This window comes from Carcharodon carcharias, chromosome 15 (genome assembly GCF_017639515.1).
Source record: "Carcharodon carcharias isolate sCarCar2 chromosome 15, sCarCar2.pri, whole genome shotgun sequence".
Taxonomy (NCBI): Eukaryota; Metazoa; Chordata; class Chondrichthyes; order Lamniformes; family Lamnidae; genus Carcharodon; species Carcharodon carcharias.
The window spans coordinates 4,499,605-4,512,015 of NC_054481.1; the positions used below are offsets into that span (position 1 = coordinate 4,499,605).

Below are 12,411 nucleotides of genomic sequence, written 5' to 3' on the forward strand. Positions count from 1 at the left end.
ACCCATGAACGAGTAAATAAAAAACAAATAGAATTTTCCCGTGCATTAGAAGCCCTGCACTGGTGAAGACCACATGCTGTTTTATGATAAATGGTACTGTGAAGCTTTGCTGACTGGTGTCAAAGCACTCTGAAATGACACTTCCCAGCAACACACACAGAAAACTTGGCACAATTTTCCAACATTGTTTTAGATGTATTTTAAGCGGAATGAGGCAACACAGTAAAAGAGAATTGCCAGTTGTGTGGCCTTGATTTGAAATCAATTTTCTATTCTGTATAAATATCACCATCAGAAGTCAATGGCAATGAGCTCAACAGTAAGCACCCGTACATAACAGTAGAAATGTAACAGAAAACCATTTTATAAAGTCAAGCCTATAGTAAACACCAAATATGGCTTTCAATCCCAACACTCTGGATAACCTTTAAATGTTAACGATCATTACACCCTACTCAGCAGGTTTCACAGCATCAGAATCAGCTTAGATAAATGTGATGACTTGCTTCTTCTGATAAACGGAGAGTAGGGTGAAGGGATCAATAGGTCTAGGTATTAAAGTTATTAACCTGCTCCATTAAGTCAGCATGAACTTGGAGATTTAATGTAGAGGTTTCTGCTGGAAATCACCCATGTTGCAAAGTGCTGCATTACACTAAATTAGCTTTCAGTGACTTTGATTGAAGCCCTTTAGTATCTATGAACTGGTTGTGGAGACTGAATTCATAACTAGGAAAGTCATTCCATTCACATAGTTCAACAGTGAATTTAAAAATAAAATGGATCCAAACATCTTTGAAGTTTGCGTGGAATCTGTCTGGGCAAAATAATTTGAGTTGCATCATTTAGTCAAAGTTCCCCTACTTTGTTTATTCACATCTTTTTTTGTGTAATTCTATCTCAATCCTGTCTCAGATATGATATTCAGGTCCTGCTATGCTGATGTTTTTGCTAAAAACAGAGCAGGTGACTGACTGGGTTTTCGAATACAAGTGATTGTATTACCAGAATAAAGAATGCAAATAAGTTACATTTTGTGAAATAAAAACTAAACTTTCTTGAATCGTCTTTCAAGAGCCTTGATGAACACAATTCTTTCACAGGTAGGTGTTTATGGCCTCCTATCCATACAGAAAATAAATTATTTATCTTGATGCACAGTAGGACCCAGCAGTTTAAGACAAAAGATAACTATTTAATTTCACAAAGATTGCAGGGACAAGCGCAGGTGAGGTAGGTCACTCAGCCTATCTAACTGATCCTTCAGTTTCAATGACACAGAAATTTAAGAGAATCATTTTGTTCATGTATGCTTAAACAGTTAACGGTTTAGAGCCGAAACCTATCTCTTGAATCTAAATAGCAGTTAATATTAAACACAGAAGGTCTGTATATTTTTTTCATTTCCAGATGTGGCTAGCAAGATCAGCATTTGTGGCCTTTCCCTAATTGCCCTTGAGAAGGTGGTGGTAAGCTGCCTTCTTGAACTGCTGCAGTCCATGTGGTGCAGGTACACCCATAGTACTGCTAGGTAGGGAGTTCCAGGATTTTGACCCAGCGACAGTGAAGGAACAGAGATATAGTTCCAAGTCAGGATGGTGTGTGACTTGGAAGGGATCTTACATCTGCTGTTCTTGTCCTTCTAGTTAGCAGAGATAGCTGGTTTTGAGAGTGCTGATGAAGGAGGCTTGGTGACGACATTGAGTTGCAAAATTCCATCCTGTCCAATCTGTGCTTGAAACTCTCATATTGAATAAAATAACTTCAACTGAGCTTGAGGCAATGATATCCAATGTGCTTCAAAACCTGCAATCCATGCAGTCCTGCCTCCTGACACACAAGCAATCCAGCACTTCCTGGTATTGGCAGACCCTGTCTAATTGCATTGTTCAGTATTGACACTCCCTGCCTGATTGCCAGTGTCCAGGTTCCCTTAGACCTCCAATAATGTGTAAGTGCATACACTTCCATATTTGCATACCTTATGGGATAGTCAGCAGCACTTAGATTGATGAAGAAGTCCCAGGACCAGTCTTTCATCTCCAGTAGATCCCTCATGCTCTGCAGGTACATAGTCAGCAGACTTGCCCCACCCCAGATGGTGGCCATCCGCCATGGTGTGATTCGCACGTTTGGGTACTGGCTAGCAAACTGTAACACATCCCGGTGCAGATAGTTCGATCGCTTAAAATAGAATAAATCATGGTTAATTGGGACTACATGCATTTTGTTAAACCAAGTCACCTGATAACTCCATTCACCTGCATGCTTGCATTGCCTTGTTACAGCTGCTTATTTCCTTGTTATAAGATGCGCAGTCTGGCTGTCACTGAACTGGACCAGCTCAGGGTGATCAGCTCCAGAAAGAATTTTCACCACAGTACAGATTCACACCAGCTGTTGTTTTATCTGCGATTGGCGCAAAGCCAAACGTGGAATGAAAATTTTAAAAAGTACCACATTTTAGTACGAGCAATAATAGGGCAGTCAGCTTGCCATCAACACTAAAAATGTCACTGGCATTCAAATGCTGCCAAGCAGAGCACTTCAGGTATATTCAGTGTTCCTCCCCAATTTGAAAGCAGCGTTAACAGTATAACTCAATCCTGTAGACTTGCATAATTCTTAAAAACCATTTCATTAAAAATAACATTAAGATGCCACAGCACCATAAGATAGCAAAATGATTCTAAACAGATTTCTAGATAAACTGTAAGGAATTATAGGGCAGATTAATAAACATGAAGATGGATGGTTTCCACTACTGCATTCTCTAAACACAAAAATCACCACTCTAAAAATGTGGTATGGGTTATTGTGTGTGAAAAGTCCATTGTTTAATATTATCACACTGTCATCAGGTTTTTCTTAACAGTGATCCAGAAAACTGAGAGCCTCATGGCCTCTCTTAAGCCTACCTTGTCCACGTGTATATAATAGTAGTGATCTTTGTGATAAATTGCCTTGAACATGCGCCGCAGCTGTCGTGAAGCTCTACCATGGACAACCAAAACGAAGGCGATTCTAACAGGGTTTGGAGGCAGAGTTTCCAAGGAGTCATCCTCTGGCTGGATATTATTTACTGCTTTTCCTGTTTGTCACAAATGATAATCACAGAATTAGAAAAAATGTCATAGAAACATAAAATTAAGTTCATGTAAATTTATGTGCACGACCGGTGATTTACCCTAATGGAATGGCAATGACAGTGTGAATCCATATTGCAGCCACTTCCCAGAGTCTTCTCTAGATTCAACAGTAATCCAAGGCATTTTGAAAAGCTCAGGGGCAATCATAATGTACCATATGCAGTGCACCATACATGGCAAATTCAGTAAATGTAACGCATATTAACATTTTGTAACCGAAAAATAGCTGTAATTTCTTTTTCAAAAATCTTTCTTTCAGAAGAATGAGGTTGGGGGTGAAATTGGTCTTCACCTTGCTGATAGAAAATCAGCAGTTCGTTTAACAGCACAAATGAATTTGGTTTCTGTTTGATTCAACCCAACCAAAAATCAGGGTGCAGTGTAAAAAAACAGGCTGGCGATTTGCTATGGCCCCATTTCGTGCGGCTGCAGGAAACCAACTTCACCCATTTTTTTGCCATTACCCGGTTGCATATAAGCTGCATTAACATGCCAAATGATAATCACAAATTGTCAACTGCTATGGTTCACCCCTTTACCCATATGCAGCATTTGCTGGTTTTAGTTTATCAGTCAAAGTGATCCTGCTTCCTGGACACAATTTATTTTTACATCCTGTCAAAGGTGTCCAGCATCATAAGACCAAAGGTGCTTGAATAATAACATAATGAACATGCTGTGGTGGAGGAAGGGCTTCAAAAGCTGTGGAACAGGAGGGGAGAAAAGCAAAAATAAAATCACTTTATGAACAGGGAGAGACTCAGCAATGGAACCGCTTTATGAATGATTTAAATCTCCAACAATTAAAATGGGAAGGAATGGGACTCCATACTTGTAATAGTTAATTTTCAGTGCCAGAGAGGTTGACTGGTAGTAATTAATACTTATCACTTCAGTAAAAGGGAGTTTTGACAATTTTCTGTGAAATGTTAACATAATTTCTACTGTGGAAGTATAGGGACCTTACACCACTTACTGCATTTCAAATGTTGAGCAAGACAGCGAGATGCCAGCATCACAGATGCCAGTCTTCAGCCAATTCAACTCATTCCACGTGATATCAAACAACATCTGAAGGTACAGGATACTGCAAAGGCTATGGGCCCTGACAACATTCCTGCAATAGCTCTGAAGGCTTGTGCTCCAGAATTTGCCACGCCCCTAGCCAAGCTGTTCCAGTACAGTGACAACATATTGGTATCTACCTGGCAAAGTAGAAAATTGCCCAAGTATGTCCTGTACACAAAAAGCAGGACAAATCCAACCCGGCCAATTACTGCCCCATCAGTCTACTCTTGATCATCAGCAAAGTGATGGAAAGCGGCACTTACACTGCAATAACCTGCTCACTGATGCTCAGTTTGGGTTCCGCCAGGGCCACTCAACTCCTGACTTCAATACAGGCTTGGTATAGATATGGACAAAAGAGCTGAACTCAAGAGGTGAGGTGAGAGTGACTGCCCTTCACATCAAGGCCATAATTGACCGAGTGTGGCATCAAGGAGTCCTAGCAAAACTGGAGTCTATGGGAATCAGAGGGAAAACTCTCCACTAATTGGAGTCATACCTAGCACAAAGGAAGATGGTTGTGGTTGTTGGAGGTCAGTTATCTCAGCTCCAAGGCATCATTTCAGGAGTTCCTCAGGATAGTGTCCTAGGGCCAACCACCTTCAGCTGCTTCAGCAAATACCTTCCCTCCATCATAAGGTCAGAAGTGGGGATGTTCACTGATGATTGCACAATGTATCATTTGCGACTCCTCAGATACTGAAGCAGTCCATGTCCAAATACAGCAAGACCTGGACAATATCCAGGCTTGGGCTGATAAGTGATAAGTAACATTCATGTCACACAAGTGCTAGGCAATGACCATCTCGAACAAGAGAGAATCTAACCATCGTCTTTTGACTTTCAATGGTATTACCATCACTGATTCTCCCACTATCAACACTTTAGGAGATACCATTGACTAGAATCTGAACTGGACCGGCCATATAAGTGCTGTGGCTATAAGAGCAGGTCAGAGGCTGGGAATTCTGTGAAGTGTAACTCACCTCCTGGCTCCCCAAAGCCTGTCGACCATCTACAAGGCACAAGTCAGGAGTATGATGGAATACTCTCCACTTGCCTGGATGAGTGCAGCTCCAACAACACTCAAGAAGCTCGACACCATCCAGGACAAAGCAGCCTGTTTGACTGGCACCCCATCAACCACCTTCAACATCCACTCTCTCCACCACCGACATAGAGTAGCAGCAGTGTGTACCATCTATAAGATGAACTGCAGAAACTCAGCAAGGGTCCTTCAATAGCACCTTCCAAACCCACAAACTCTACCATCTAGAAGGACAAGGGTAATAGGTGTACGGGAACACCATCACTACTAGCACCCCTCCAAGCCATACACCATCCTGGTTTGGAACTATATCACCGTTCCTTCAGCGTTGTTGGGTCAAAATCCTGGAACTCCCTCCCTAACAAAGCTGTGGGCATACCTACACCACATTGTCTGCAGCGGTTCAAGAAGGCAGCTCACCACCACCTCCTCAAGGGCAATAAGGAATGGGCTATAAATGCTGGCCTAGCCAGAGACACCCACATCCCTTGAAAGAATAAAAGAGAGATGTTGAATTTGAATTGCTAATGGCAGAGCCATGCACCTCGAACAGTAATCTTTTGATTTCCATGGTGCATCTACAATTGCCTGAGGATGCTGTGATTTTTGTATATAAATAATGGCAGCTGCTATTAGCCTCACGGGAAGACTTGGACCAATTTATTTCTGTGGTGTTTGAGTTTAATGTTTATGCTTGTAAAAGGACATTTTAGTTAAACAGAAGTGTTATATTAAAAAAACTGACAGCAGGGTGTGCTAACTCCCGGATGTATTGCCCTCTGGTGTAGAATAAAGAATAATGGAACATTTGTTTTTTACACAGGGAGCTGGGGTTCAGAAGCAGATAGCTGTGCGTGTATTCTTAATTGTTAAGTAACAAAACACTTCAAATGGTGACGGGGACAGAATCATCATTATTAGGGGCATAGAGGGTTTTGATCCAACTACTATGGACTTTGTAGTTTATGTGGAGCAGACAGAGATAAAAGCGTAAGAAGTGCGGATGCTGGAATCCAAAACAAAAACAAAAACAAAAACACCTGGAAAAACTCAGCAGGTCTGGCAGCATCGGTGGAGAAGAGCACAGTTGACGTTTCGAGTCCTCATGACCTTTCAACAGAACTAAGTAAAATATTCAATTTCTCTGTTGTTTTCAGAGCATTATAATCACATCTCTGTGAGACCCTTTTATCTGTTACGACAATATGTTAACTTCATATGTTGCAGGTTCGCACTTTGACACAGGAGACCCGGTTAACTCAGTTGGCCAGCATGTTTTACAGAATGATGCCAACAGCGTGGGTTTAATTCCTGTTCCAGCTGAGGTAGACTCAGGACCTGCCTCCTGGCTCTGCCCCTGACAGCGCAAGGCAATGGCAAGCCACCACTAACCAAAAAAAAAAATTGCCAAGAAAACGGCTCAGGTTGAAGCATCAGCAGACAATGATCCAAGAACCTGTCTTCGGGCAGAGCACATATGACATAAAATGACTTTTGCACAACAAACCTGTTTAGTGCATTAGCAGACTGAAATAGAAGATGATTCTGAGTCCATTGATCTATAGTTGAAAAGTTATTGTGGTAAATTTGTTTTATTCCTTACATTTTTTATGGCCTCTCCTGATAAATCAGTGATTTACTAAGTAAATCCTGAACTATACAGAACCTAAAGGTCCCAATGGTTAAGTAAACCAATCTCAATCAGGGCAGCAATAGGTAGAGTTGCAATTGGCCTTGGGCTGGCTGTGGAAGGAAAACTTGGCCAGGGTCCTTGGGATATTGTAGGTGAAGGCATGATGAGATTTAATCGTTATGCATGCATTCTAAATTAGCGTGTATACCTTTAGCATCAAGGATCGTGAATAAGGACCACCTGTGCAGCATACTGCAGCATTGATGGTGCAAAGGGCTTGGACTATCACTTTTCAATCATAATCGCCTTTGCTCTCTAAAACATACTTTCCTGTGCATAAATTGTGTTCCTGTTGGCTTCTATTAAGCCAATAATAGCTTGTAGACCATCAAATGTGCACATGCTTACAACAAGAGGTACTAAACAAGCACTGAGCTGCTTTTGTGTAAACCTTCCACACAGCAGGATGCTGGATTCATAAAACTAGAAATCATAGCTGAAGTCTTTTGATTCAATTCCACTGACAATAATGCCATCAGTCTACCATACTACAAAGGCTGCAAACATGAGGTGTTATCCACTTCTTCTGTTACATACACAATGAGATTTGACTGATCTACACAAATAACCCCTGCATTCGATTTTTTAATCTGACAGACCAAGTAGTGTAAATGACTGGCAAGTCAAGAGATGACTCACCAGTAACCAGTATATTTAGCTCTGGAAACTAAACAAATCGTGGCTCCTCAACTAAACAGAAGTTTTCTTGCACGTACTTACCCAGAAAAACTCACTGTTGCCAAGTTTGCAAACACAATTTTTACGAAGCGATCATGTTATTGCAGCAGAACAACCAGATAGAATCTAGTTATATTTTTCAGCTTTTCCAGCCACTGAAGTAGACAATTAGCAATTTCCAACTGCTGAAATAGTACTCGGTACACGGCACAAAATACCAGCCGTACTCAGAAGCAAGTACTCTGAGGCAGATAAATATCCGACACGTAAATCTCCTCAGTGGTAGAACCCACCTGACATCCCAACCTTGCGCTGTTGCCTTGGGACAGAGTGCAGGGTAACGGACAAGTCTCTGCAATGCTACCCCTCCAACACTGGGCAAGATGTCAACCTCCAAACCAAGATTATGGGTGACGAAAGAAGCTGAACACAATTTCAACATCGACCCCATAGCAAAGAAAAATAACAAACAGACAAGGTGAGAAAAAATACAAAGAGAAACAGCAGCATTTAATATGAAAGGAGTAAAACTTAAAGGACAACTGAAATTTCATAAACATGTCCTAGAAGAGGCAAATTCCAGTCTCACTCTCAGCCCCACCTCTTCCCAAAAGCATAACGAATGGCCCTTTGTCGAAGGGTCACGAGGACTCGAAACGTCAACTCTTTTCTTCTCCGCCGATGCTGCCGGACCCGCTGAGTTTTTCCAGGTAATTCTGTTTTTGTTTTGGATTTCCAGCACCCGCAGTTTTTTTGTTTTTAGCCCTTTGTGATACTGCACGAATGACAGGGACCCGGCAAGGGCCACCTACCAAGGTAGGGTGGGATTCAATTGTGATGCACACATGCGAAAACAGCCTGCACACATCTGGAACTTTTTGAGTAAATCAGTATGGTTATTAGGCATCAGCAAAACACTGCGGATGCTGGAAATCCAAAACAAAAATAAAAATAAATACCTGGAAAAACTCAGCAGGTCTGACAACACCTGCGGAGAGGGACACAGTTAACGTTTCGAGTGCGTATGACTCTTCATCATAACTCAGGAAAAATAGAAGAGAGGTGAAATATAAGCTGGTTTAAGGGGGGGGGGGGGTGGTGAACAGGTAGAGCTGGATAGAGGGCCAGTGATAGGTGGAGATAGCCAAAAGGTGTCATAGACAAAAGGACAAAGAGGTGTTGACGGTGGTGATATTATCTAAGGAATGTGCTAATAGGTGACATGAAGGGTAGAAAGCAGGACGAGCAAAGTATAGACAGCCCTAGTGGGGGTGGGGTGGAGTGAGGTGAAGGAATCGAAAAAGGCTAAAAGGTAGAGATAAAACAATGGATGGAAATACATTTAAAAATAATGGAAATAGGTGGGAAAGGAAAAATCTATATAAATTATTAAAAAAAAGGGGGATCAGAAAGGGGGTGGGGATGGAGGAGAGAGTTCATGATCTAAAATTGTTGAACTCAATATTCAGTCCAGAAGATTGTAAAATGCCTAGTCAGAAGATGACAACACCACACCTTTCACACTGCCATACAATCACCTTCATGGAGAGAGAGAGAGTCTGGAAGTTGCTAAAAACTCATAACTGCTTGTTCATCTCAGTTTTTCCCAATTCCTCCAAGCCTTTGGCCTGATTGTGCAGTTTAGGAACAAACATAAGCAGAGAAAACTCTTCAATTCCCACACACATTCCCACCCCTAACCTTGTAACAAAAGTTTTCCGTTCTCCAGGATTTCCAGTTGTTGCACTAATCCATTGCATCCCACCATTACATGGATGACTAATGTCAATCATGCCCTTCTCTTGGTTCAAAGTTGTAACAATTTAAGGCATCAGCTCTCTTTTATATATGTGCCTACACTGCTTTTATGGAGATCTGTTGAAGTATAATAAAGAAATCAGACATTCAGAGGTCACAGTGTACAGTGCTGGAATGTTGAACAAGCATTTTATATAATTTTCCCTACTTGGAAAAATTGATGATTTCAGAAACCATGAACTGAGTGGAACTGCTCTTAAGGAGCCTGACATGGCTCCTGTACCTAATCCCTTCAGTGGAATATCAGCCTTCAATGTGAGGACATTAGTAATAGTATTAAACAACAAGATAACTGCAATAAAGAAACAACGTTGTGATTTAACAAGGTTGATGATTTAACTTAGTGTCTGATCATGATCGAACATTGATCACTTGTCCTTAATTCTTTCAGACTTTTCAGTAGCATCACAATTTTTTCACCTACTTTTAAATCGCAAAGCTACCAGGATGCAGACTGAAGAAATAAATTCATGAGGATGGCATGTTGACTGGAAAAGTGTTTGGTTAATTTTCCAAAAAAAGACAACTTCACCTCCCTACCCCCTTCAGTGAATGTAAAGCAAATGTGAGGATTTGGAACCACTGGGTGATTGGTATGCTCGCAATGGATAAGACATGGTCTATGGCCGATTTCTGCATTCTTTGTATTACAGGTTTACAGACAACGTCAATAGGTATAACTCACAGAAAATAGCTGTTGCAAATTTAATCTCGAAAGAGCTGCTGCATAAAAGTGTCAACTTTGTGGAAATGTTCACAATGCGGTTTCCTCTACATTGGAGAGACCAAACGCAGACTGGGTGACCGCTTTGCGGAACACCTTCGGTCTGTCCATAAGCATGACCCAGACCTCCCTGTCGCTTGCCAATTCAACACAGCATCCTGCTTTCATGCCCAAATGTTCGCCCTTGGCCTGCTGCAATGTCCCAATGAAGCTCAACACAAACTGGAGGAACAGCACCTCATCCTCCGATTAGGAACTTTACAGCCTTCTGGACTGAATATTGAGTTCAACAACTTCAGACCATGAACTTTCTCCTCCATCCTCACCCCCTTTTTGATCCCCTTTTTTCAAATATTTATTTTAAAATTTTTATATATATATACATATGTATATATATATTTCCCCACCTATTTCCGTTATTATTTTTAAAATTTATTTCCATTCATCGTTTTATCCCCACCTTTTAGCCTATTTCGATCTTTTCTCCCACATCGTCCCCTCCCCCCACCACACCCCCATCTGTCACTTACTCATTCTGCTTTCTACTCTTAATATCACCATTAGCACCTCTTTTAGCCAGTATCACCACCATCAACACCCCTTTGACCTTTTGTTTATGACATCTTTTGCAATCTCTCCTTTGCCTCCACCTGTCATTGGCCCTCTTTCCAGCTCCACTTGTCCCACCCCCCCTTAAACAGTATATGTTTCACCATATTTCTACTTCTCTTTAGTTCTGAAAAAGAGTCATACGGACTCGAAACGTTAACTCTGTCTTTCTCTCCATGGATGCTGTCAGACCTGCTGAGTTTTTCCAGCAATTTTTGCTTTGGTTTCAGATGTCCAGCATCCGCAGTATTTTGCTTTTATGTTCACAATACTACCCTGGCTACTCTTCTACAGCATCAGATGGTAGCTATGTACATCTGGTTTAGACCAAAACAAGGAAGTAGCACTTGTTTTAAATTTGGATGCATAGAAAAATACAATGGTCCATAATTTGCTGTCAAAATAACAGCAAGATTAATAGTATTTGCTGTTATTTATGACCAAATGTCACAACAACTTGAGGCAAGAGCAGGTGCAAGGTCAAGTGCGGAACCCCAGAAGTTGCTATTTGATCTGCTGCTCTGCCATTAGCTAAGTGAGAATGGCATCTTGCTGCTGCCTTCACAATTGAAAAGCACTGGGCTGCGTGAAGTTGCTGGGTTCATGCGATAGATACAAATTTGCCACAAAAGGTTAAGTCTTGTCCATTCCAGTCTACCTGTCCTTTTAACAATGTGATAAGTGTCAGGGGTCGGTTAGTTCAGTTGGCTAGTTAGTTATAGCATGGTGCAGAAAAGTGCCCACAGTGTGGATTCAATCTCCATACCAGCTGAGGTAGTTCTTGGGGCCTGTCTCCTCACCTTGTCCTATAGTGATTTCATGGCATGAGCCGTAATTAACAGCCCTTTGGCAACAAGTTTGCTACATAGAGAGAGATAGTGTTAACTACTGCCAATCAGGTTTTCTGGAGTCTCACTCCTTCAGGTTTCAATTGTTGTTGGAGATTCTTAAAATGTCATTTTAAATTATATTTTTTCTGCATTTTTCTTTCTTTTCCAATCTTTCTCTTGCTTTATTTCTTTCTGTACCTGATTTACGTATATATGAATTAGGAACAGGAGTAGGCCCATTTGGCCCCTTGAGCCTGCTCCATCATTTGATAAGATCATGGCTGATCTGACTGTGGCCTCAAATCTACTTTCCTGTCTACTCCCTATACCCTTTGCCTCCCTTGTCAATCAAGAGTCTATCTAATTTAGCCTCAAAAATACTCAATGACCCTGCCACCACGACTCTTTGGGGAAGAGAATTCCACAGACTAACGACCCTGAGAGAGAAAAAAAAATTCTCCTAATCTCCGTCTTAAATGGGAGACCCTTTATTTTTAAACTGTGTCCCACAAGGTTCTGCTATAAGGGGAAATACCCTTACAGCATTCACCGTGTCAAGTTCCCTCAAGATCTTGTATGTTTCAATCAGATCACCTCTCATTCTTCTAAACTCCAATGGATACAAGCCTAGCCTATCTAACCTTTCCTCATAAGACAACCCTTTCAACCCAGGGCTCAGTCGAGTGAATCTCCTCTGAACTGTTTCTAATGTGATTTTATAATTTAAGTAAGGAGACCAAAACTGTACACAGTACTCCAGATGTGGTCTCACCAACTGTACAACTGTAACAAAA

At 41.3% G+C, this 12,411-nt stretch overlaps 1 protein-coding gene across 1 annotated transcript in view; it reads right to left on the minus strand.

The window, feature by feature from the left end:
* Nucleotides 1–12,411, minus strand: part of xylt1 (xylosyltransferase I) — a 286,218-nt gene that overhangs the window by 103,273 nt on the left and 170,534 nt on the right. The window contains exons 3-4 of the mRNA XM_041206662.1: nt 2,919–3,091; nt 1,982–2,184 (exon numbers count right to left, since the gene is read on the minus strand). Of these exons, the coding sequence (XP_041062596.1) occupies nt 1,982–2,184; nt 2,919–3,091 (376 nt within the window). The remainder of the gene's footprint in view (nt 1–1,981; nt 2,185–2,918; nt 3,092–12,411) is intronic.